This window comes from Aulonocara sp. 'chitande type north' Nkhata Bay, linkage group LG4 (assembly GCF_057382095.1).
Source record: "Aulonocara sp. 'chitande type north' Nkhata Bay isolate Kocher_YH1m ecotype deep benthic linkage group LG4, A_spYH_male_GT1.1, whole genome shotgun sequence".
Taxonomy (NCBI): domain Eukaryota; kingdom Metazoa; phylum Chordata; class Actinopteri; order Cichliformes; family Cichlidae; genus Aulonocara; species Aulonocara sp. 'chitande type north' Nkhata Bay.
The window spans coordinates 20,730,540-20,756,716 of NC_141347.1; the positions used below are offsets into that span (position 1 = coordinate 20,730,540).

The window sequence follows — 26,177 nt, forward strand, 5'->3', positions numbered from 1 at the left end:
TTGTTTTTGTAATGATTAACTTCATGTCCTTCTGTGAAATGCCTGCAGATGTTTGTCTAATCACAAGAGAAATATTAAACTTTTAATGTGTTCACTGAGGTCTGCGCATGCCAAAGTCACCGTACCTCTCGAGCTGTGTATGGGACAAATTTACACGACGGCAGTGTTTATGTCCGTGTGTCATTAGATACACAGTCCATGTACCATGCTACCCCTCGCAAGGCCTCCCTTTCCCTTGCTCTCTACAGTGCAGTGTTACTGTCCTGCTAATGTGAGAGTGGAAAAGAGTGAGACTGGTGAGGTTGAAACCTGATCCACCCACAGCTAACCTGGCTAACACACACAAAAGCCCTGAGTACATGCTTGACTTTGTGCCTTTAAACATGCCGGTTGCCTTGACTTCACACACTCAGAGTTTCCTCTGTTTGAGCGCACAGCTGATCTGTACGTACACATGCAAATATCAGCCCCTGGACTGCCTGCCAAGAGTTTAACAGCTTTTGGATTCCAGCGAATACTCGACCTGTTACAAGGAGAAAGTAGTCCAGACAGCAGGCCAGTTCACCCGTATCACTCTGGGAAATAAATCAACAGGCTGGTAGAAAAGTCAACACACTTCAAACTGGCACTGCACTGATTAATGGAAGAAGAAGAAAAATCTGAGGAATGGCAGTGCTGTAGAAACTCAAAACTAGCTCATGTTAACACGTTAAGTCTTGCTTTTATAATATGCTCCATTGTGTGTGCATCCATGTGTCATAGAGACCCACCTATGGAAGCAGCTCTCCTGGCCTCTTCACCACTTCCTCATCCTGTTCCAAAAGTCAGTCAGCAACTTACAGCGACTCACTGCCCTCCACCTCCCCTCTACACCTCCCCTGTTTCGCTCATGTCTTTTTCCCCTCAGCCTCACCCTTTCCTCCCTGCTCACACTGATCCTCCCTCATCGGTGTTGCCTATTGCACACCAACTCTTAGTTTTCTTGTATCTCTCCTGTTTGAGCCCCTCCTCCTTTCTGCTACTCATTTGGCTTTTAGCTTTGTTATTAAATGTGCTGGATAATACAAAACCTCCATCCTCTTCTTCTCTACACCATGTATTTTCCCTCTGAAATCCCTTGCTGATTTTTTCCTGCGACAGCTTTGTGCTGTAAACAGAGATGTTTGCAGGAGTTAGGACACTGTGGCAACCAGGGCTCCAACAACAGAGCTTCAAAGGCATGATACCAGGGAAAGCATCAAAGGAAAGAGACATGAAATGAACAAGATGGAATACTTAACATATCATCCAACAGCATCTACACCTGCAAAGCACTAAAATATAATGATGAGAAGATCATCTGTACAAGCTTAATCTTTTGTTCGAGCTGAAACATTTAATAGATGGTGGATTGTCAGTTACTTGGATACCTGTTTAATCTAATCCAAAGGCTTTACTGTCAGGACTCGTGCACAACCATGAGCTGAGCATCGACCCATTTTCGAAGGGCATAAAACGGGATAAAAGAAATTTGTTCTTTTTATTGCAACTGTAGATCTTACTTCTGCGGTCCCAGCACAGTCCTCATTCCCAGCCTCTGAGCTTAAACACTTTTCTCCAGTTTGGTATGCACACTTCTCATTTTGTGATCAGTGTGGGTTTAAAACAGGAAGAAAAAGTAGGTTTTATGGAGGTTTTTGGTTCTGTGTAACCTTTGTGGAAACAATCAATTACAGTATTTGGTCTGAGGACTTCCTGAAATGAGCCTCATTTCAGAACAATGCTCAGCACCTCTGCAGCATGTCTGTTCTGTTTAATGTTCAGTTACTATTTGCTCATCTTCCACTGTGGGTGGGAATTATAAAAGCTAAGATACAGAGTGAATGAGAGACTGACAGAAAGAGTTGTTGGTGGTAACTAACTGGTTTCCCAGCCAGGAGCACAAAGGCTCTTCAAAAGATTAACTGTCCTTCATGAAACCAATTTACTGATTTTCTCAAGTCAAAGAAGAATTTAACACCATAAACAACTTGGCAAACATCACAACACCACACAAAAGGAGTCTTGAACCACTACCGTGGGAAACCAAACTCTTCTCTACAATCAAAATGAATCACTTCATTCATGGGTAGGACACCTCTTTAGACCTTTAGCCAACTTTGGTAAACTACAAACCCTACGATGTGGTGAGTGAAGCATCGTATCAGTGGTGCAGAAAGTGTGTCAAAGCATCTGGATACACTGACCATTTATTCACCCTCTGTCATGGTTTTTAGCCAGTAATGGCCTTATAAATGTTAACATTTTTTTTTTTACCTCCACCTGGAAATGTCTGGCCCTGATGGCTTAACAGCTGTTGGACATTACCTCAAACCTATCAAACACAATGGGCTGACTGAAAAAATTACTGTTGAGTCAAATAGGGATGTAAGGAATGACATATTGTGGGAACCTCAGGTATTTTAATATGTTGTCATGCAAACTGATGGTGTAAATCCTTTGGAGGTGGATTAAATGAGCCTCTCAGATGGCTTCAACCGGCCACAGCCTTTTAAGAATAATTATATTGGGCCGCTTCTCAACTCAGCATTTTATGTTTCCCCCCCACTAGTTTCAAGTCTGATGGGAAATGGGCATGCAAAAGTTACATTTGAGAGAAAATGCGATGACAGTTGTGGAATAGGTTTGCTTATGTTGCTGATCAAACAGCACAAGCACAGTTTGGATGAATCAGATTTGTTTTTCAGTGACAATTAAGGGTCATTTAAAAATGTCAGTTTCCATTGTTGCTTGCTTAGTGGTAATAAATCACCCCTGGATGACTTGCACATTTGCCATGCCATTCCTTAGCTCTACTGCTCCCCCTGCATCATGGACAAACAAAATTTATTTTAGCTATTGGAAAGCAGAGTGACTCACTGTGATGCTGTTTTCAATTACAGGCACTACAGAGGTTTTCTCTTTTATTGCTTCCAGCGGCATCAGATTGCTTTGCTTTTTTGTAAATATAGCCAGAAGTCTCATCTCTGCAGCAAAGCATTTCAGAGAAAAACAGCAAGACACAAGGAAAAGAAGAAGACCGAAGTGTGGAGAGAAAAAAAAAAAAAAAAAAAAGGCAGACGTGTGCAGATAGGCATGAGATACAGAGGAGAAGCAAAAAGGAAGATGGCTGTCGTTGAGTAGGGGGGAGGTAAACAAGATAAGGTCAGTGAGAGGAGGACAAAGAAAGGCATGCAGAGGGGGAGAAGGAGGGGAGGAAAAAAAAGTGTGGATTGCAGAGATTGTGATTTATTCCAGTTTTGGGCCTGGGGCATTCCTCACTAACTACACACAGGCCTCCAAACTGAGATGCAAATACATTCGAATCCAGCTAAACATCTCCCTGTTCACTGGATGGTCTTTTCAAAAGGCACTAAAACTACAAAGGAGTATGAAGAAAAATGTGACTCTGTCGCCTATGTTTAGATGCAGTGTGGCCAGAACCACTGAGCCATGGCTTAGCTGTCCAGGGTGTTGATCTCAACAGGGTGGTGAGCAGGTCAGAGATCATGTTCCCAGTTTAGGTTGGAAAGAGCTGCACTGAGGTTAGTCCCCTCATGACAAACCTGTGGTTTGACCCTTTGAATAAACTCTGTAGAATTTAGAGGAATCCAGAGAGAGAAAAGGATGGAAACTTGGAGTGTTTGTTATCTGCAACACTGACTCACTCAGGGCATCTGTAAAACTGATTGTACAAAATCTTTCCCTTCATCGCTTCACTTTTACAACTGTTTTATACAACATGCAGGCAGTTCCACAGTTTTTCTACTATTTTAATGAGCCATAACGTACACAAATGCTTTCTCTACTAAAGCATTGCACCGAATGATTAAATGCCAGGCTTTAAACAAACACTAAGCTACGGATGATAAGATCCAAACAATTGCTCAAAACCTACAGTCACAAAAACTCCTGTTTTTCAAAGGAAATTAGATTTGTTTTTATCCAACGTTACATGAAACGGATCAAGAATGTAGTAAATGACACTTGCTGTCTAATGGGTCCATTCATCACAAAATGATTTATGATTTTTAATAAAACAAACTCTCAGCCAGCATCGCCCCTGTGTTACACTGTATTACCCAATGTGGGTTTATAATGATAAAATGGCTAACTGATCCCATTAGCACAGCAGAAAACTGCTTTGTTAAACTAGCCATGATTTGGCTGCTGAAACATCTGAGGCGGCTTATTCTAATAATCAATTAGCATTTTGACCACATGTTGTGGATTCCTGGAAACAGCTTCCAAATCCCATCCTTGGAAAGATCTCCACACCTCCTGCTTGCTTGTGTTTATACACCACTTTGCATTTAATTTAATTATTCATCCCCACTCTCCTCCTCAGTTGTGCTCCATCTCCCTCCCTTCACTCCCAACTGTAGGCAGTTTATACAGTAAGTTTCATCCAGATTGATTGCATCCAGGAAAATTTAGGGAACAGCCACGCATATATTAATTTAATCCATTGTATCAACACCAACACAAAGCTGGTGAATTCCTACAGATAACCTTAATTATATTTGATTGAAAAGGTAAATTGAAAGAGTTTGTGTCCAAGCTCCACGTAACAGCAGGCTTAATTTGTTTCATAGCAATGACAGCTCAATAATTTAGTATCCACCACTAGGCATTAATCCCATCAAGCGATAAAATGCACAAGTTCAGGTTAATCTAAGTGCTTGTTTGGAGCTGTATGTCAAAGACACATTGGTTTACTAATCCACTAAATGGGTTTTGAGATCTTTGTTCTTTTTAACAATCTATTTATGGGCTGGTTAAAAACATCTGCTGCGTTTGTCTTCCATTTACATTCCCATACAGGATGAAGGCGGTTTGCAGTCGTGTCTCATCTTAACGCCGCTAGATTTGTTTTGATGGTAACCCAGATGCCTCTTGAGGAGCGTGCGGGCTGCTTCAAATTTTATTTTATTCAATGTGATAAAAACGACTGATTCTCAAGCTGCCTTTTTTATGGTTGATTTCCCACAAGAGATGGTGCAAACACAGCTGAGAAACTTGTGTAGAAGCGATAAAAATGTATTCAATTACATTGAACTGGGGTTCCGGTAGCCCTCCAGCATTGAATCAATTCGATACCCCCAGACCACATGGGTTTACAACACACACAAACACACAAACCCAGTTACCCACCCTCTGACAGTGAAGCCTTTTAATAAAAAGGGGAAATTGGTTTGGTGGCAGTGCAAACACTGACTTTAATAACACAACAGCCTGAGTGTTTTTGCAACAAAGCCGAATTCCCAGACTCATCGTTCAGCTCTCAGGAGAAATGTGCCTGAGAGATTATGTCACCTGCCACTATTTGCCTGGAAATGATGCAGATGCTTAAAACCAATGATAATCAGTCTCTTAACAACATACAACTTTGTATTTGCAGCATGCAGCATCAGCAGCTAGGGTTACTTTGCAGACAGCAGAGAAATGTAAATTACTGTAATGACAGCAGAAGCCCACAGGTTTGTCTAGACTTCCAGAGGAATGTGTTCGGCCTCTAAGCTGTGGTGGTGCACAAGAGAGCTGTTGTCTTTCTAGGCTCTTCAGCTAATTCTTACACCAAGCAGCTCCAAAAGAAAAAAGAAGGAAAAAAGGAAAAAAAAAAAATCAAATCACTGAGCGCATCAGGTAAGGTTTCACCTATACATTATTAAATGCATGCATGCCTCAATTTACCGTGCGGACACCCAAGTGCAAGCAAGAAGACTTATTGACTCAATTCAAGGCTCAGGCTGATTTAGTTTCAACTAAACATCTACAGTTAAGGAAATACATTCCACTGCAGCAGATCATGCCTTACAAAAAAATATTCCACCCTAAAGCAACTGCTAAACTTTACCCTCTGAGTTTACACGAAAGCAAAATGAATCAGGAAGTTGTCAGTTTTGTGAGCGTCTTTGTGGCTAGGCTAAATAATACATTAGTTATCCATTACCTATTGGCTACTTGCTGACAGTAATAGAGCATGTGGACTGAACCAATGTAATCTCAGTGAATGGGTCAAAGTGTATCAGTGAAATGGTTAGCTGACAGTGAGTGTGGGTCTAGAGGGGCAGGGGGTTGAGGAATCTGACCTCTGTTCGTGCACACGCCTCACCTTAGAAACAACAGTTAGAAGAAGTGTTATTTAAACAAAAAAAAACAAAAAAAAAAGTACAGCAAACTCAGTTGAAAAAGTTCTGCTTTTTTAACATTGCACAGACATAATTATAAATACCAAATTATCTACAAACTACCGGTAACCAATGTTACTTTAATGCTCAGTTGACTTAAGGTGGACTTAGAGGGCAGCTGTCCTTCACTATTGAGACAGAAGGCTCAAGGTGTTCAAATCCTTAGAAAACACAAACTCACTATTCCATCAAAAATGCTGTCAGCAGCACTCCTCTGACACAGTCTACAGCCTGTGTGCGAGCTGAAGCCTGTCACCTGGGTCCTCTCCAAGTCTCAGCAGCAGTATTTATGGACTGTGTTTGACCCACATACAAAGCTTAAGGGTGTAGTGGACAATAAGTGACGTCACAGTGTCAGTTTAACTTGAAATGTGACTCCTTACTCAAAGTAGTTCATATTTACATGTTACTTCAGTTAATTTCAAGTGAATCACCATCATCTCCTCACCTTTGAAGATTTTAAAGTCGTATATTTATCGTGTGTGGCAGCATGACACTTCTAGGTCACTGTAGGTGTAGACAGCCAAACACTTGTTACATTAGACCTTAAAAGCGTTCCCTATAAAGGGAACATGAGCTTATTGTGTTATGTAAGTTTAGAATTGTCTTCTTTTAACATCTTCATTGCTAATCTATCAACATCAACACTTGCAGACGACTGAATCATCTCAAAATTTATATGCAACAAGTTACAACAAAAATACGACAGTTTCCCTTTTTCCACTCTTCTCTTGTGGTGAACATCTAACGCACATACATGTACTAGAAAACGCAAACCAGTTATTCAGAGAATCTGCTCCCGGGGAATCCAACAGAGTTGAAATGTTATCGATTTTACAGAGCTCCGGTTACATTCATGAAATGTTTTGCATTTCAAACTCATGATGCTAAATTCCAAAATAGATACACAATCTTACTGATCTAACTTCTTGACTCCCGATGTGCACAGACAGACAAAGACACGCAAGATGCAGAAGGTAACGATGACCTTTTCAGCTTCCCATTAAACAGTGGTGAAAGGCCACAGTCTGTTCTGCACAGGGGCCACAACAGAGCTCCTTTCAGCAGCTCTGCGTGTGTGTGCGCGCATATGTGTGTGTTTCTGAGGCAAACCAGAGGCGGGTGACTTTCTGAAAAGGTGAGGGGCGGTTGGTGTTTCCACCGGTTTGATATTAGCTGCTGAGAGGAATTCCTTGTATTCTCCAGGTCAACTTTGGATAACAAAGCCTGGATGATAAATTCTGAGGCCCAGCGTTGTCATCAGCTGCTGCCACATGACCCCATAGCCAAGAACTCGCACTATCACTTTGTCAGTGCTTAAACAAGAGCAGAAAAAGTAGTGAAAGAGAAACCTGATCTGTACAGAGCTCATAAAGAAACACTAATCCAAGGCTAGCCTGTTCTACTTTCCTAAAAGGATTCCTTCACTGTACTTTCCAAAAGCACATCAAAGCCTACGAACCACGTGTGAGGTGCTAACTGTCCACTCTGCATACGTATTTAGCCTGGTAATATGTCATTGTCAGCAACAGCAGTCCAGTGTGTGGACAACGTCAGGAGGAAGGAAACAAAAATAAAACTGGGAGTTTAAACAGAAAAAAATGGGGTTGAACATGATGGAACATCCCCCTGGATACATAAACAGACATGTGTGTGAGTCTGTGTGTGTGTATTACACAGAGAGATCAATTACAAAGCGTGCCACACAGCAGACATGCACAACATTTAGGAGATGAAAGACAGGAAATGCAAAATCTGAACAATGGTAATTATCCGTGAAAGCATGCTCACACAAAAATGAGAAAAATATCCCAACCTGAGATCCTGAGCACTGTCTGTGAAATACACAGCCATGCTTCTTTACAACAAACAAATTAATAGCCACGTGCATATTTAAGCTTGGTTAAAACACATCAGTAACATTACATGTTTGAACAGCTGGACTCAAAAACAAACTGTTTTCTTTCTGCTAAGAAGACAAACACACAAATCGAGAACAAAGGACAAAACTTCCTTCCTCCACTTCCAACTGATTTTTAACACACACACACACACACACACACACACACACACACACACACACACCCTGCCAGTATGCAAAGCACTCACCGTGTGTGAAGTGTTTGTGTATGAGCTGTCCCCTGTCGAAGTGCAGCGCTCCAGTGAGAGGCCAAACTCTGCTGTGGCTCTGGAAGCTCCCTGCCTGCCCCTCCCACCCATGCCTGTCATGTGACTCTGCACGCAAGGCAACACCACACGCCCACTTCCTTCAAATAACCCCGACCCTCCCTCTGACAAATAAAAGGGAAAAAACACCCCCACAACTTCCAATGCGATAAAAAGTAAATGTTAGCAGAGAACGGACAAAGACAGAGCGTCAGTGGCTGCGATAAAGAAACAACAGAAGAGCTGTGTGTGCGTGTGCCTGCAGCTCTGCAGGCTTTAGGCCAGCTTCTCCTCAAGTCCCACATTAAAAAACAAAAAACTAATTACTTTGTCTGGACTCCTTATCTCCTCATCTTTACGTCAAACTACTAACACTCAGTCCCTTTAACAAATCAGTACCCTCCATAAATCAAGACTCACTGATTTCTTTTCCCCCTCTTTGCAAATTTTATATCATATTGGCTTTTACAGCAAATCATTTAAAAGAAAAAACAAAAGAGTAAAAATGTTTTAGATAAAGCCAAAGAAATCAAGCAGACAGAGCAGGGGATATGATGACATTTATCCTTTTTTTTAAAAATTCACAGGAAATTGTTGTTTTTTTAAAGCAGCTTTTGTAAGTACTGAATAATCCCACAGCAACTAAACTGAAATGCTTGGCAACAGTCAAGAGCCTGGATAAGATATCCTCAGACATTTCAACAGTAAAAAACATTACAGGGATGATGTACAAACACTTTAATGCTGTTACAGTAACAATAAAAGCCACATGTATACATAGTATGACAAAGTATGAAAAGCAATAAAATAATATAACATGAATCCATGTATTAGGCAGGTATATTTATTTATAGCATATATTAGATTGTATACTGTAAACAGATGTATAAGATGAGTTAGATGGGGGTAGGAATGGCTGACCAGGATATGGTCAACATCTTGTTCTTGTTTTCCTCTTGAATATGATGGCTTTTAATGATTGTGTTTGTCTTTTATTCCCTAATACGTATTGACACTTGTTACTTATATGTTCAAAATAAAGATTTGATTATGACAGTGCAAACACCAACAACTATTACTATTTTCCAGTGAAAATATAAACAAAAGACGAAAAGACGAAATCTAAAGAATGGCAAAATGAGATGTTAAAAACACCTGATCCCTTATCTTCCAGTACCTGAGAACAAACCAGTCACTTTGGCTGATTACTACTCTTTGGAAGTGTGTATATTCATGCCAGATTAAAGAGGAAGGGAACAGCTGTTTTCAGGCTCACAGGAAGTGTAATTACACACCAGTGCAGCAACTTGAGTTTAACCTTACAGCCACATGAACAGACACACACACACACACACACACACACACACACTCTCTCTGGGCAACACCTGCATTCCTTGAAACGAACAGTCAGGTTCCTGAAAAAAACCAGGCGTAATATGTTGGAGAGACGTGTCATTACTCAAACTCAGAGGCCAAAATAAACCAGGGCTTTTAAACAATGTCCATCTAACGAAACTGAAACATCAATATGGACCTGAGTCCTGCACAATACCAACACACGATTCATTAAATCCGACACACAAACATAGCTGGACTTGTAACTGTGATAAAAACCAGGTTTTTACCAAATATGGACGTAAAATAAACCCTTGTTGTCGTTAGTTTTACAGGGTGGAGAACCCTGCAATTTCCCCCAAACTCGGGGCCCCGTCTCTCTTACAGCTTTTCGCTCTTTGACCTTTTTCGTTCTTTTCAACTCACTCTTTCTGAAGCTCACCTTTATCTCCCCAATAAAAACCTGATGTTTAAAGTGGAGACACTGGAAATGTAGATAATTCTGACAGCACTTAATAATGGGTTTAGGAGCTGGTTTATTACTCAGCTGCACTTTATTTCACCAACACGACACAATCATCTTTAAAATCTTCTTCTGTGGATTATGCAGATAATACAATAGGAAGACATAACAGAGCTTTTCACTCCTAATATGCATTGCAGCAATGCCAGTGATGAAGCAAGCCACAGATAGTTTAAATAAAAAGGGGCAATGGTCATGACTTAAGACAAATTAAAATCCACATTTAGGAAGACTAAAGCATCATCCTGAAGTCACGTAAACAGCTGTGTGCATAAAACTGTGCCACTCTGAACTCGAAACACAAACTCCTCTTCTGAACATCACTGCCACTCAGGAGCTGCTCTCCAAAGGTCTCACTATTAACTTGTGTTTTTTTAAGCCTAAAATAGACTTTTTATGAGATACAAATTCCCTCTTTCAGATTTTCTTCTTAAAAACACTGACTCCTGAGTGAACCGTGCATGCATGCAGCGTGGGCCAACCATCATTTGTTTGATCTGACATAACTTGGCAGACTTCTTTATTACAGAGCTGCTGTGCTGCTGGGGACACGGCCTTCTTAAATGAAAGAAGAAAAAAAAAATCTTAATTTTGAGGAGAAGGAGACAGAAAGCCGATGTCAGGGGCTGAAGTTTGTGGGCCATGCTGAGCCAAGATGGTGTCATGTACTGGCAGGCAGAGCATGAAGCTGCCTGGCTGACCCCTGACAGTATTCCTTGCAGTTGGACTTTCATAACACAGAGATACAGAAGAACCATAGATTGACTGGGCGCATTACATTAAAGGCATCACAGGTTGTCTTTTTCCTCCACAGGAAAATAGTGTAGTGTACGACTAATACAGAGGGCTGCAACACATCTTAAATCAGTATTCAGTAAACTGCAGTGCACAGGGTGTGTGTACAGTTCTGCTATGAACCATCTTAGGCTGATAAATGACACTACCAAAAATAAATAAATAAAGGTTCGTTAGCTGACATGCATGCTGAGGTTTCTAAAAAACAAAAAAGCAAGTACAGAAAAATTAGATCAACAGCAAGGACCTTATTCATTTCTGCAACACTCATGCTGCTCATGTGAAAGATGTGGGTGGTGGCCACGGAGAAACTAAATGTTTCCTGTGTGTGTGTGTGTTTCTACCTAACCCAGAAGGAATACTTAAGCCTCCGTACAGGATAAAAGGAGAAACTTGAGCATGTCTTTATGTGTAAACATTTGTGAGTTTACTTAACCTAAAAATCTATTGTGCACCGTCACACTGTGACGCTTGGATTTCCATTTGGAGATGAAGAGTAAACACTCGCAATGTAAATAACATTTAGGGGCCAACTTTAGGGCAAATCTACCGGAAATTAATGTAGGTCAGTGTCCTCTGAAGTAATAGAAACAGTGTGGGGGTGTGTGTGTGTGTGTGGGGGGGGGGGGGGGGGGGGGGGGGGGTTGAAGATGTCACATGAATCCAATTCTCTGGGAAGAGGAAGTACTTCCTCACTGAGGAGGATTTGTAGTAAACAGCTGAATGAGGCCCTCTCAGGGTTCTGAAAACAGCTCCTTCACCCTCCTCCACCCGATGTGTGTGTATGCCGACACTGAGCCACTCAGCTCTGTGTTTGTGTATTGTGCTTCTTAATGTATAATACAGTGGACTTCAACGTATCTTTGACAAATGTTTTCCAGCTCCAGGCGCTACCTTCCAGGTGCAAGGCCAACTACCTGTGTGACAGCAGCATCTGCTGGTAGCTGGTAGAGTTGCAGCAGTAGAAGCAGCTCCACGAGCTTCAAAACAGCATGGGTCAGTCTCCAGCCTCAGCTTTGCAGTGCAAAACTTGCATATCTAAAAATTTGGCAAGTGTATATTTAGTTATTTTAACATGATGAAACTTAAAATTTGAGTTGTGGTGCAAACATCTTTGTACATAATCGTAAAGTTTTTATATGGTGACAGGAACTACAGAACATCTTTAAACAATGAAAACTAAAGTAAACAAATTATAAATGAAAACATAGCCATTAAAAACACGTGTACACTATTTAAAATTCACTCAACTACAACACGAGAGACTCGACTGCAATTTCAGTCCCTCACCTCTGCAGTCGGGCAGACACACCCATATTCAGACTTTGGATTAAATGACCAATAATCAGCTTTTGTATTTTAACAGAACCAAATTACCACAAAAAGAAACAAAACAGAACAAAAAAAAAAAAAAAACCCCACACTGAAATGCAAGCTGGTTTTGCTCTATTACAGTGAAGAAGTCTTTTTTAACAGGCAGACTGTCAGATTTCCTCTAACAGCAAAACAACCGGCAAAGCTTGTTTTCCTGGTTTCGTTTCTAAGGAAAGTGAAATCTAAAGGGAGTTACTACAGCCTCACACAAACATACAGACCACCCATCGAAAGCAGCAGATTTACACAGGTGAGCGTCTTGTTTTCTAGCGGCTACATTTTCGCTTACTTTTGCTCACATGACTGCTGACAAATTTACAATCACTAATGCAGCGTTTATCAGGTGACAAAATATTTACGAATACAATGAAGTTGACCATTTTTTGTATTAGATTTCACTATGAAGTGGATTACATTTCACTCCGTCTGTCTTCCCATAAGTTTTTCTTGCAAATACAAACACTCCTGCAAAATTGCACTTAAGTCTGCAGCAACAATTTTCAATTTGTTTTGTTTAATTAGTTTAAAATCTAGTTAGTTTAGGTGATTTTCATGGGACCAGTGCCAGACTGAAAAAAATTAAATTCTAAATTAATTCATTAGGATCACTGTTTGGACAAATACAAATGTTAAGGCATGTTTTCGTTACAAGTCTTTGACTCTAAAACTGCCATAAAACAATATCTACTCCCACTATTATGGCAACAGTGGGAGTAGGGCTGCTCGATTATGGCAAAAATGATAATCACGATTATTTTCACTGAAATTGAGATCACGATTATTTGACGATATTTATTTAACCCTTTAAGACCTACCATAGAACCAAGTCCACCAGAGCTTATATTATTTTTTTTTTTACATGTTGTAGTGCCATTTGTGGGAGCATTTCAAGTTGCTATACATCAATACAACTGTTATAGCCCATATTTTAAAAATGTGTATGCATTAAGTCCATAGTAACTACATTAATTGCAAAAAAGTGCAATAAACTACAAAAAAATTGAAAATCGTTTTTGTTTTTACATATATTTCTACTTGGAGAAATTTAAGAGGTTTATCCCTCAAAACTTTAAATACAAAAAAGTTGCAAAAAATAGTTTACAACAACAGGAAATTTATTTTGAGTGTCTTCATAGTTTTATTTTTGGAGATACAGCAATTTTTATATACTGCAGGAAAAACAAAAAAAACAATCCTATGATGCAAATTTGCAAAGAATGTGCATGTGCATCAAAATAAACTATTTCCAGCAGTGCAATTCGAGTTCTAAGGCCTACAAGTAAAAAACTACATTTTCCGCAAAAATGACGTCACTTGCGATAGTTCACGTTGACGTCTTTTTCAATGTGGGAAGTGTTAAGAACAGCTGATCGGATCGGCAAAGCGTGTTTCTGGAATATTATGTTTTTGTTCCTGCAAGCGCTTTTTATGCAATTTTTGCAAAGCTATATGTGGAAGGAAACCGTGACCGAGGACAAGCTGATGGCATAAGATGTAAGTACAACTCCTCTGGTTTCATATGGAAAAATTTTTTATTGTGCTAGCTTAGCGTTCAGGTTCTACAGGGATTTAAAAATAGTTACACAAAACGAGCATGCTGCTCTGACCGGCTTTAAAGGTTTAACAATAACAATGTATTGAATAATGACTTTTAAAAATAATATAAAATAGTGTGCAAATACTGATAACAGTGCAAATGTTTGCAATATAAGAAATAAATGAAAAATGTGAACTTTGCAGTGTTGCTCTGTGGTGCAGCTACGACACCATAGCAAAGTTTACACACTGTGTCTACTTGATCCACGTCTGACTCCGCGAAGCCATAATGTTTCCACACCACTTAAGTTTTGTTTTTTTTTACCTCTCTTTTCAACCAACGGCAGTCCACTCCTCTCCAAATAACTTCTGCTTAGCTTTCCGAGCTTCCCTCGGGTCCTCTTAATTGTTGTGACGCGTGTTCGAAATGCAGAGCAGTGCGCTTGATTTGCCACATGGAGCAGCGCGAGAGTAAAGCATGAGGGAGGGGCTAATAATCGGCTCAGTCATTTCGTAATGATCGTTGAAAGCCCAGATCGTAATCGTGATTAAAATTCGATTAATTGAGCAGCCCTAAGTGGGAGGCTGTTTGAACTATCGCTGGGATCCACATACTACACCATCGGTAACATCAATGCATCAACATCAGTCCCACTTCCACCTCATGTCCGAGCCCAGTCAGGACATGGAAACAGAGTTCGAGTCGTTATTAGAGTCAGGGAGGCATATGGAGTGCGACAAGTAGAGCGTGTCTATATCACGCAGCATTATAACCAATTTAACCATCAAAGGTCAGATTATGATCGACATCAGACGTACGAGATCACTACCAACCTCTTAAGAGAGATCAGAGAGTTTTCTATGGACAGTGATGACATGATATCATTAAGGTATCTTAGGGATCGCTTTGGACGCAGGGCTAATGATTTGCAGTTAGAACGCATCAGAAACATGTGGGGTCACCTTGCTTCTCTCGGACTGTTGTTCCACATTGTGGGGTATGCTGGGCCAGTACAATCCTACTGTAACCAAGTCCAGTTGGCATCAAGAAGAAATGATTTATGGAGCAACATTCAAGACTGTCTAGGTTTCTTATGTCGTTTGTTGTTTGCAGTTTTTTTGGTAGTTGCTGTTGTTTTCTCTTTTGTTCGCAGCAGCAAATAAAAAATGAGTAAACAATGTGAAGAGAAAACTTGTTCCAAGATAGACTCAAACTAACTGTAACTGTTGGACCAGAAAACCATCTGGATCTTTATTTTGAACATGGTCTTCACTTGTTTTGGGAAAAAACAATTAGCCAGTTGCAACATCTGTACCACTAGATGACTGATGAGAAATTTTGTAAAAGTGTTATAAAACTTTCCACTTTTCACTTGTTATTTTTACTCTCTAATATGAGTTAATTTTGTGCTAAGTTTGAAAATTTTAAATGGATAGACCCACAGCATGCTTTCAGTGAAAGGCCAAATCAATATTTTGTATATTAGCTACTCAAAATGGTTCTTACTGTGCATCATCTGTACAATATCTACTCATGTCTAATCTAACAGTAGTGACTCCCAGCAGATTCATCCAGTGAGGCTCAAGGACAATAATGCTGATGGAGAAATGACAGACATGTTGATTAAGAGTGTATTTGACTGATGCTTTTGAATTTTCTCTGTAATCTTGAAACTTTTGTGCTCATTAAACTGTATTTTCAAGCGTGAGATGGTCATTTTCAATGATGTGTTGTAACCGTCTTGATTCAAAAGTTGTATTAGATATGCACATATTAGATATATGTGCATTGTTCACAATGTAAACTAACTGCATGCCCTGGTGACTTACTGGCCTAAAATAAATATACGATTCACTTGATTCAAATCCATCCGTGTCTTCCAAGTTTCAAAACGTAGCTGATATAATAGTAAAGTAATAATAAAATAAAAAAGTAATAGTAAATTTCTACACGTCCTGATAATGGCAAAAGACCAAAAAGTGTGAGAGGCCAATAACCTGCATTAAAACAAACAAAAACATCCAGTCTCAAACAAAAAGCAGATTATGTGCAAATATTTCAATCTACTCTAGTAAAGTCATGAGCTGTGACACATACATATTTTTGGACACAGAAATAATCTCAAGTTTTTATATAATGACTACAGATCACCTTTAAACAATAAAAATTTAAATTAAGAAAACAACAATCATTCAAGAAAACTCCAAATTCAAAAACATGTGCACATTGTGTGAAATTCATATGTGATCATTTGGTACAGGAGAGACTACTGCAGTGTCACAGTTCGACACCCTGCCATAAGGCAGACACGCCCATATTCAAAGCTTCCATTACAAGCCTGCTCATAAATGGCCAATAATCAGCTGTTAACAGATACGTGACTGCCAAACTACCAGATACTGAAATGTTTTTTTGTCTTTAAAAACAGAAGGAAGTCAAATGAACACAGTTGTTTTTCAACTTCCTCTTCACAACTGTCAAAGCTCCTCCCTCTGGATTTATTTACAAGGAAAGCGAAACCTAAAAGAAGTTAAAACTGCTCTCACACAACAAATAGATCAGACTGAGAGAAGCATACCGACACAGGTAAGTTCCCTCATTTTCTAAATTCCTTACTCGACTGGTGAGGAATTTACCCACATCTCTAATGCAGAATCTATTCCACAGGTGACAAAATATTCCATACACAACAAAGTGGATTTGGACTAATTACAAGCATACATACTTCCATTCAATATGATCTGCAAGTCTGCAGGATTAGTATTAAAGCTTTGAATTTTAATTTGTGTAACTTCCTGACACAGTTATTGGGAGTGTCATGAAACCAGTGCCATGGCCAATAAAAAGTGAAATACAATTCATTAAGATTAGCAACTGGCTTTATCTAATACAACATGAAAACATTTTCAGAATCTCTCAAACAAAATCTGCTTTGTTTAATTACTCTAAGCAGACCGTTCAGTGATCCCGCCCTCTTGTTTATCTGCAGCTGACAGGAGGCATCAGTGGACAAGTCAAACAAGTTTTGATTATAAATGAAGAGTTACTAGTGTGACACTCCCCTATCATTACCTCCTCTCAGGTCCTGTTCAGGAAGTTAAGACTGTTTGGGAAAACAAGAGAATTTCTGAATTTAAGTTAAAAACAAAATCTCTTTATTTAAGAAATAAAGAGACATTTTTAGAAATGATTTTGTAACTTTGTAACATTTGTTGTTCTCTGGGTTGAATGGCTAATACCATTCACCAGGAAAAGTAAATGAAACCCGTTTCAGTGTTTGTACGACCAAATGATTAACACTTAATCACAGACTAGGAAAGAAAAATTAAAGTCCTTTCTTAAATGGTAGCATGGTGATAAAAATATGTAATCATAACTATTATATGTATCACAGGTCACACAAAAAGACAAAAAAAAAAAAAACCTTGTAAGGATGAAAAATGCATGGATTCACTAACTACTTAAATCTCTCTACAGGCTGATGAAGATGTCAGGAAAGATCATCTGTTGCTGTGTGGCTCTTCTGATCTTTACATCAGTTTCAGCTGTAAAACGAATGCTCAATTCAATCAGTGAGCTACAGTCAGTCAGATTTGGCCAAGCGGTACCTATGGAGAGCCAAGAATTGCTCCGCTGGTTTGCCAACAAAATTGAAATTGATACAAATGGTGTCATACGACTGAACTTTGACCCACACTGTGATTATGGCTCACATCATTACGGCAACTTTGAGGGGTTGCTAGATGAATTGCCAAGGGGGTACAGATACTACACTCTTGGCAATGTCAATCAACAGACATCACTCCAGCTTCCATCTCATAGGAGAAACAGGGCCCGAATCATAATTAGAGTCAGGGAGCAGTCACAGACAGTAGACCAAGTCTATATTACACAGCATTATCAGACATTTGACTACCAAAGGTCAGAGTACGATCCAGAACAAACGTACCTGATCTCTACTAACCTCCTAAGAGAGATCAGAAGGGCTCGTATGGACAACTCACCGATACATCGTGTAAACGCGTCCCAGTCATGGGACACTGGAAACAGAGAGGCTGCAACAAGAAGAAATGGACAACCTAATGGTTGGAATGATTGGTTGCTCGCTTTGGTTGTTTTAGTCTTCATTTTGTTCATTTCCTTTTTGTCAACAGCAAATAAATACAACAGATAGATAACGATATATATCGGATGACGATATAAAAACGTCTATCGTTGCATTTTACGCTATCGTTTGTTTCGTGGTGTCGCAAAGTAAACTGTTTACGGCAATATGTTTTCATTATTTTGATGGTCACTGGTCGTGTCCAAATTCATGGGCTGCATCCTCCTGAGGCCGCATTTGTAGACCGATTATGTCACAGCGACGTGCCGAAGGCTGTTCAAATTCGTAGACCCCTCCGAATGCAGCCGACAAATGCGTCCTCCTTTTCCCCGAATTTGAAGGATGGGTCGGGTGTGTCCTTCGTGAACTACCATATCCCAGAATTCATAGCGCGGCCCAGCCAAACTCCAGTTTCCAACAATGGCGGCCGCTACCAAGTTTTAAAATTACTCATACTAATCTTTCTGGGTCACAAAATAAACTTTTAACATATTTTCAGGAGAGAAAGTAGCTGTGTAAACATCAAATATCTGCTCGGTTTATCAAGATATCGCATATTTGCAAAAGTGCCTCGACATTTTCGAAGACATCTGCTACCCACCAGCTTGATAGCTAGTCGGGAGCTCGAGGGTCACTGAAGCCGCCGAGAACGGCACAACTCCCGGCACATCATTTTCAGATCACCGTGGACTTTCGCTACTCAGGTTAAACGTAATATATGTCACTTAGACAACCTAAAAATGTTATTGTTGGGCTTTTTTCAGTGTTTTGTTTGTTTGTGAGTAAATCGGTTTGGCTGAGATTAAAGTTATTAGATTAGATTAGATAAAATAAAACTTTATTAATCCCCGGGTGGGTTCCTCCTTGGTTTTTACACAGCTGAATAAACATCAAACAGAAAACTGATTAAACAGAAGTGTGAGACGGTCGAGAATTTACGCCAGTGTCCTGTTATATTTTAGATAGCAAGGAGCAGACGGCAGAGTTTATTAAACTCCACCGAGACAGCGGTGACGCTAATCAGAAAGCTAGACCGTCCAATTTCCCCAGCCGTTTACTTCCGGCCTACCCGACCTTCTGAGTCCTCAGGAGGATGCAGCCCATGAATTTGGACACGACCACTGTAGTGACTATATTCATTTCTTAAAGTTCTTTCTTTCTCTTATATTTAACCACACTACAGACAGACAAGCGCTTGTTTTTATGCGTTGTCGTTAGCAACAACAACGGAAAAACCATCGCGTGTCTGCTTGTTTATTTTCCACATAAAGCTTTCACAATAAAGCTCAAGATCCTGTTGAGACTTTTCAAAATAAACTGAATCACGTGAAAGATGCAGAGTATTTACGGATGAGAAGCAAAAAAGAGCCGCCAGGTGCTAAAAAATAAACCTTAGACTCAAACGTTAGAACAAGCTTTTCCCCGCAGCACGCTGTGTAATAATTACTCACAAAGAAAACGGCGGCCGTTACAACCTATGTCTAAAAATGTATAGTTTCATGCATCAGTTAAAACACTCGACTCCAGGTACACGACGCCCAGCTGGAAACACTTCACTCAAGTCGAGCTGCCCGAGATTCACAGAATTTACAGAAATTGTTACATTTTTGTGATTTATATCGTTATCGGACGATAGATGTCTTAATATCGGGATATGAGATTTTGGTCATATCACACAGCCCTAACAACAGAGTATAGTTTAATCAGTAACTGAAATTGTGCTCAGGACCAGAGAACCTGGAGCATCTTTGTCTTGACCGGGACAACAGGGCAGTTATCCGAGTTTGACTACATGACTAATAGTTTCTGCTGTACAATTTGCAACCATGTCATTATCTTTTTTTCATTTTTGTTTTAACCTGGACTATGAGTTTATTTTGTGTTAGATTTAAAAGACAGGCTGGTTATAGCATGCTTGTAATAAATCACTTTGACAGCAAGTCACAAAAATCAACATTTTGTGTGTGGACTTCAAAATTGTGCATTTGTATTTGTCAAATATCTAATCATGTCTAATCAACAGTAGTTACTCCCAGCAGATTCATCCAGGGAGGAGAACGGACAATTACTCTGACAGATGAATGTCAGAGACGTGTTGTGTTACTGTTTTGGTATTGTATTGCATTTTTAAAATGTTGTGCTCATTAAACTGTATTTTTAATTGGGGACAGTCATTTTATGTGATGTGTTACAACTGTGTTGACTCAAACTTTGTATTTGATATTTTAGTCTTGCTTAAAAAGTAAATTAACTGTGTGGCCTGGTTAGGTACTGGGCTATAACAAACAAGATTCACTTGATTCAATTTCATCTGGCTCTTCTATGTTTTACAACATAGCTGATATGAGGTTTGCAATGCACTACGTAGATTTCTACACTTTCTGATAATAGCAAAAGATTTAAAAAAAAAAAAAAAAGGAAAAAAGTGTTTGAGGCCAATAATCTGCTTTAAAAACAAAACAAAGAAACAAAAAAAGGAAGGTCGAGAGCTGTGGCAATTGCATATAAAAGTGTCACTTGGCTGTGTACCCAACTAAAATGCTAAAATACTGTTCTGTTTTTCTCCATGAGGACGAGGTTTCATGCAAACAGCTGTATTATGAAACTTCCCCTTAGTGCTAGCCTTTCCGGCTGCTTTAGTTTCATTTTCAGGGAAACAGAAACCTAAAGTGAGTTATGTCTGCTTCTACACAGAGAGCTCAGACACTGGCAGAAGCAGGCTAAGGCAGGTAAGCTCTCTTACTTTCTGCTGCTAATTTGTATCATTTGGAGACTGATTAACTCTAGGTTTTATTGTAAAGGCTTCTCTGCTTAGAATTTATTCTGAATGGAAAATTATTTACACGACAGTGCAGCTAACAGCATTGTACGAGGAATTTATATGGAGTAAGTTACAATAAATACTGAGAGTCGACTGTCTCTTTGAGGATTACACACTTCTAATGCACCCTTTCACACAGAAGAAGAAAACCACACAACATACATTCACAAACATACATTCACCTCGTTCTATGGCTTTATTGACCCACTGAATGCATTTCAATATTTGAAGCAGGCTTTTATGTGATGGATTGTTACTATTGGTCTCTATTACACAGAGTCTACAGAGGACTTTGCGATATTTTGTGTTGTGGATTGTTTTACTTCCTGAAAAGGCAGCAATCATAATAAACACTGCATGAGCAGCAGCATCATTAGAATTGTAGCACACAGCTATATCGGTAAGTATATTCTGTGTTAAAAAACCCCAAAAACTGTCAATACAGACATTAATTTGATAATGCTTTTGGAAATATTCAGGTTTACTCATGCAATTGTATTTTAGCAGCTCATGAGCCCACAAACAAACATCAGGACAAAACGTTCTGGCTTAATTAGAAGCAGACAAACTTGTACTTAAGGACCAGGAAAGCTCAAAACGTACACACACCAGGACACACTCGCACACACCCGGACACACTCACACAATAACTAGCAAAGCTTACTGCAGGGTTCATATGGACACATGTCTAATGTTTAAAGACCACTGGGAAAATATGAACAAATGTAAGGTAAAGATGCAGAGATGAATAATGAAACCAGTAACTTCTTAAATCTCTACAGGATGTTGAAGATATCAGGACAAATCAGCTGCTGTGTGGTTCTCCTCCTGACCCTCTCCTCTGTGTCAGCTGTAAGACGAGCGCTCAATTCAATCAGTGACCTGAAGACGGTAGGCTTTGGCCAGTCTGTGCCTGAGTACAGCCTCCGCTTGCTCCACTGGTTTGCCAATGAAATTGACATTAACAACAATGATGATATCCTGCTGACCTTTGACCCAAACAGTGGTGCTTATGGTTCACATTATTATCGCAACGATGAAGAGCTGTTAGACCCACTGCCGAGGGGATACCGATACTACACTGTTGGTAATAGCTACCAAGATGCATCACTGGGACTTCCAGATTATGTCGCGGAGTCAGACATTGAGGACAGTAACAGGGTTCGCATTATAATTAGAGTCAGGCAGCAGAATGCAGCACGGATAATAGACCAAGTCTATATCACACAGCATTATGAGACATATGAAGATCAAGGGACAGATTATGATCCACAACATACATATCCAGTCACCGTCTGCCTCCTAAGAGCGATCAGAAAGTTTTCCTTGGACCGCAATAACATCAACTCAATGAGGTCTCTCAGAGACCACTTTGGAAGCAGTGCTGATGATTCCCAGCTATGGGAAATTATGGATATCTGGGATGAGCTTGCTTGTCTTGGACTGTTTTTGTTTATTGTGATCCCAGAAAAGTATTCCTCTCACAAACACAACAGCAGACGTCAGCCAGCACCAAGAAGGAACACACAACCTGATTTGGAGAGCAGGCAAAATGTCACTTCTGGGATGTCTGCAAAAGATCAAGTGGATCATAGAAATGGGATAAAACTGAAGGTGACAACAGGCAAAAGTGGAAACGCCAGAATTATTTGGAGCAATGTTCATAGTGACCTTCTTAAACGAAATGTGATGGTGGCACTTTACCAGAATAATCAGGAAGAGAAAGCCCTGACTTCTAAATGTATTGAGAACATAGCGTCAAGCAGTTATGACACATCAGTACCCCTGAATGAAGGCCTTCAGGTACGACTGCATGAGGTCAGGACTCGATTTTTCTTCTGGATTTCAGTAGGAAAGGAGATAGACAGAGGCAGTGAGTTTAAAAATCCCAAAGCTGTGAATATAACAGGATACAATGCTAACCTGCAACTCTTTGCAAATGACGGCAAGGCTTGTGCTCGCTTAACAGTGACAAAGTCTTTCCATAACTGGAAGTCTGAATTTAAAAACGCATGGGTAGGCTTCTATAGCTCTGAAAATAACGCCACAAAAAACTATGAATGGTGGCAGTGGCAATGGGCAACAAAATTCAAAGAAAACAATTCTCAGGACAATTATAATGTATACGAGTACGAGTCAGACATGACAATTGCCCCGGGAGTGCAAGCACGCTTCATACTGCAGGATGAAATCGAGAAAGCAAGAACCTCACCCTGGGCTGAATGAAGAAATTTACTCCTTTAAATACTGATTGAATAATGTTTTTTTAAAAAGCCAAAGAAAGAAAGTAGAGACAAGTGTTAGCAGCAGATTTTAATTTCAGGTCATTACCAGCCTCTTAAGAGTGATCAGAAAGGTTTCTAGAGACCACTTTTGAAGAAACAATCATGATTACCAGCTATGGGACATTACAAACATATGGTTGTTGTTTATTGTTGTCAAGAGGCCTGGCCCTATACTATGAAGCAAACCCAGAGTATCTTTCAATTACCTGGATTCAATGGTGATCAGGATACATAGTCATACGAAGCTGTTTATCAACTTGCCAAGTTAACTCCCAGCTTCTTTCACATGAAAAGGGTGGTCTTAGCATCTGATTGATCTCAAAGGAGCATTTCATGGATCATATACACAAAATGATCCCTACGCAACCTAAACCAGACATTATTAAATGGTGATTAAAAATCTGTAAACATAGTAACATTGAAAAAAAAAATTAATAAAATTGTATAAATGTTTTTATACTTCACTTTAAATGCTGCTAAATCTTATAATACAGCCACTGGGACACAAAAAGAAAAACACCAAGAATACCTATTCAACAAATCAAAGTCACTTTGATCTGCAGACAAACTGAAGTCATTTCAACATCTCCTTTATTAGCCTGTGGGACAGTAAGTTTTAATGTTCAAATGCATCTAGTGTAAACAGCTGTAATGTGCATCCATCACCTTAGAAATAATCAACAGCACAGAGCATGCACTCAGCCATAAAATAATTAATGTGAATTAAAATGTTTACTTTACCACTCAATGCACTAAGTCACAAGATTAATGAGTTTCTCTCATCCTTTTTGCAACAGTGTTGCATTTTACAGTTTATGTTCTTTGCATAATTTTGATCAACATTTATCATCATCTGATAAGGTCTGTGATAGCAACACTCGTAGGGATCATTTTGTGTGGAGGACGAGTCATATGACCCGTGAAACACCCCTTTTAGATTGGTGTTGGCAGCATCTGACCAACCGTTTTATGTGAACATGCAGTGGAAACCCTGGAGTTAATGAGTTGATAACTAGCTTCGTGTAACTGTTTATTCAATTGCTGATGTTAGAGTAAGTAAATCCAAATAACAGAAAGATACCCTGGGTGTGTAGAACTTGCTTCATAGTACAGGCCTCTGAAAAGCTACAACTCTAACCTAAATAACCTATTGCAGGCTGCAACACAAGGAAACAACACAACCATGAGATAGCACCTTTGGAATCAGGGCTTCTCCAACATATGTGTGCAAGGACTAATTTAACTAAAATCAACATCAGCACATAGTTTAAATCGAGCTTCTCTGTTAGAATTGACTGTTACCGACTACAGAATCCTGTTACATCATTATTCTTACTTGCTGTCTTGTTTTTACTTTTTTCAGCACCTTAGCTCCTGAACGTTTTTTCCTGGTATTTCTTCTGCATCAGTGAAGACTGTATTTTTCAAAAAGGACAAATTCAGATAGTGAGGCCATTAGTAATTATTGGCCTATTTCAAATCTTCCATTTATTGGCAAGATTACGTATTACGATTAAGTAACTGCTTGAAAACAAATTTCTACTATGAAATTTTCCAATCAGGATTTCATCAATGTCACATCACATAAACTGCTCTCATTAAAAAGGTGTTCAATGATATTTACTATCATTGTTTACCTGTTTTACACTATATTTACATATGTTTTTAAATCGGTGTTATATATTTTTTTAACATTTTTAAATTTTAATCATACTTTTCTGTTCATTCATCAATTCATTTTTAATACATATATTTTCTTCAAAAATAAAGTTATTTTAATCCAATTTCGTAAAATACTTTGAATGACTGTTGAGTAAACGCTGATATTTAAACACATTAGCACACTGCCTTGCCTTCAAACCAGTAAATAACACAAAGAGGCACAACATGCTCTAGATATCAACTGAACCAAGCTATAGTCGCCTTACTGTTCACCAAGAAAAGGCCCCGACCACCAGCAGGATGTTTAATTAAACATGGAAACAAAAATCCAGCAGGAGTTGTTACATTGTACGCTTTGCAGCCATCTGTTTAATTTTACTTTGTGCTGTATGGATTTGCTTTCTAAATCTTGCATAGAATGCTTGTAATGAAATGTTTGGGATTTCTAAATATCTTTTTAGCATTTGAACTACATAAAATTGTGCTTACTGTGTATGATGTAGTTGCTCGCCACAGATTTGTAAGAAAAATGGACAATTGCTCTGATCGATGAATCTTGAATAAGACATGCATTTTATAGATGTTTTTTGTATTTCTTCTGTCATCTTGAAAAGTGTGTGTTCATTAAACCATTTTTTCAAGTGTGCAATGGTTATTTTGTGATGTGTCATAACCAACTTTAGAAACACAAACAAGCAGATGCGTAGAATGTAAGGCTCATCAGTGCCTACGCTATATGACCAGGCTCTGGCTGCTGGGCTGGGGTCAGCATAGAGTCAACTTTATGATCACGATGTGTTCTTGGCTAGCTGTGTGTTATCATGTCATCTGTTCAGATGCTTGCAAAGAGCTGATGATGTGTTAATAGCATAATGCGATTGTTTCTGACATGGGTGCAGTTTACCCTGTGGTGTATGAAATGCATGTCTGTTCCATTTTGCTTCTCAAGCACACGAAATGAATTCACATCCATTTCTTTTATCCGCTCTATCCATTCAATATGCAGATAACTGAAGAACTTTTGCAACGCAAGTAAAGACAACATTGTAAATGTAATATAATTACTGAGCTAAGTGTATTAACCCATACCTGCCTTGAAGCAGAAGTGTCATTATGTTTGTATTAGATATATTATATTCTCTCAAACATAAACTAAACAAATTAAAAAAAATAAAATAAAAATTAAAAAAAAAGACAAAACAGTGTCCTGGTGACCTACTGACCTAAAAACAATGTATGATTCACTTGCTTTAAATCCTTCTGGGAATGTTCGTTGCACGTCTTCCATGTTTCACAACATGGTTACCTGCTATTTGTTATTCACTAAGTGACTCTTTCTGTTGCCTAATGATGGCAAACGACCAA

General features: G+C 39.2%; 3 protein-coding genes across 9 annotated transcripts in view; 2 read left to right on the forward strand and 1 right to left on the reverse strand.

Moving 5' to 3' along the window:
* Positions 1-26,177, reverse strand: part of LOC147332468 (neuronal-specific septin-3-like) — an 81,184-nt gene that overhangs the window by 11,970 nt on the left and 43,037 nt on the right. The window lies entirely within an intron of this gene.
* On the forward strand, positions 12,617-20,114 carry LOC147332469 (uncharacterized). Its single transcript, XM_086289051.1, has 3 exons — positions 12,617-12,652; positions 16,368-16,525; positions 17,417-20,114. Exon 3 carries the CDS (start codon positions 17,421-17,423, stop codon positions 18,111-18,113), a length of 693 nt encoding a protein of 230 aa, XP_086145177.1. The 5' UTR covers positions 12,617-12,652; positions 16,368-16,525; positions 17,417-17,420; the 3' UTR covers positions 18,114-20,114.
* LOC147332470 (uncharacterized) lies at positions 20,711-25,909 on the forward strand. 2 transcript variants are annotated; one of them, XM_086289049.1, is made up of 2 exons: positions 20,711-20,773; positions 21,648-25,909. In XM_086289049.1, the coding sequence occupies exon 2, from the start codon at positions 21,649-21,651 to the stop codon at positions 23,089-23,091; it is 1,443 nt and encodes a 480-aa protein (XP_086145175.1). In that variant the 5' UTR covers positions 20,711-20,773; position 21,648; the 3' UTR covers positions 23,092-25,909. The 2 variants fall into 2 exon arrangements, with proteins under 2 accessions (XP_086145175.1, XP_086145176.1); XM_086289050.1 differs by lacking the exon at positions 20,711-20,773 and adding an exon at positions 20,890-21,464.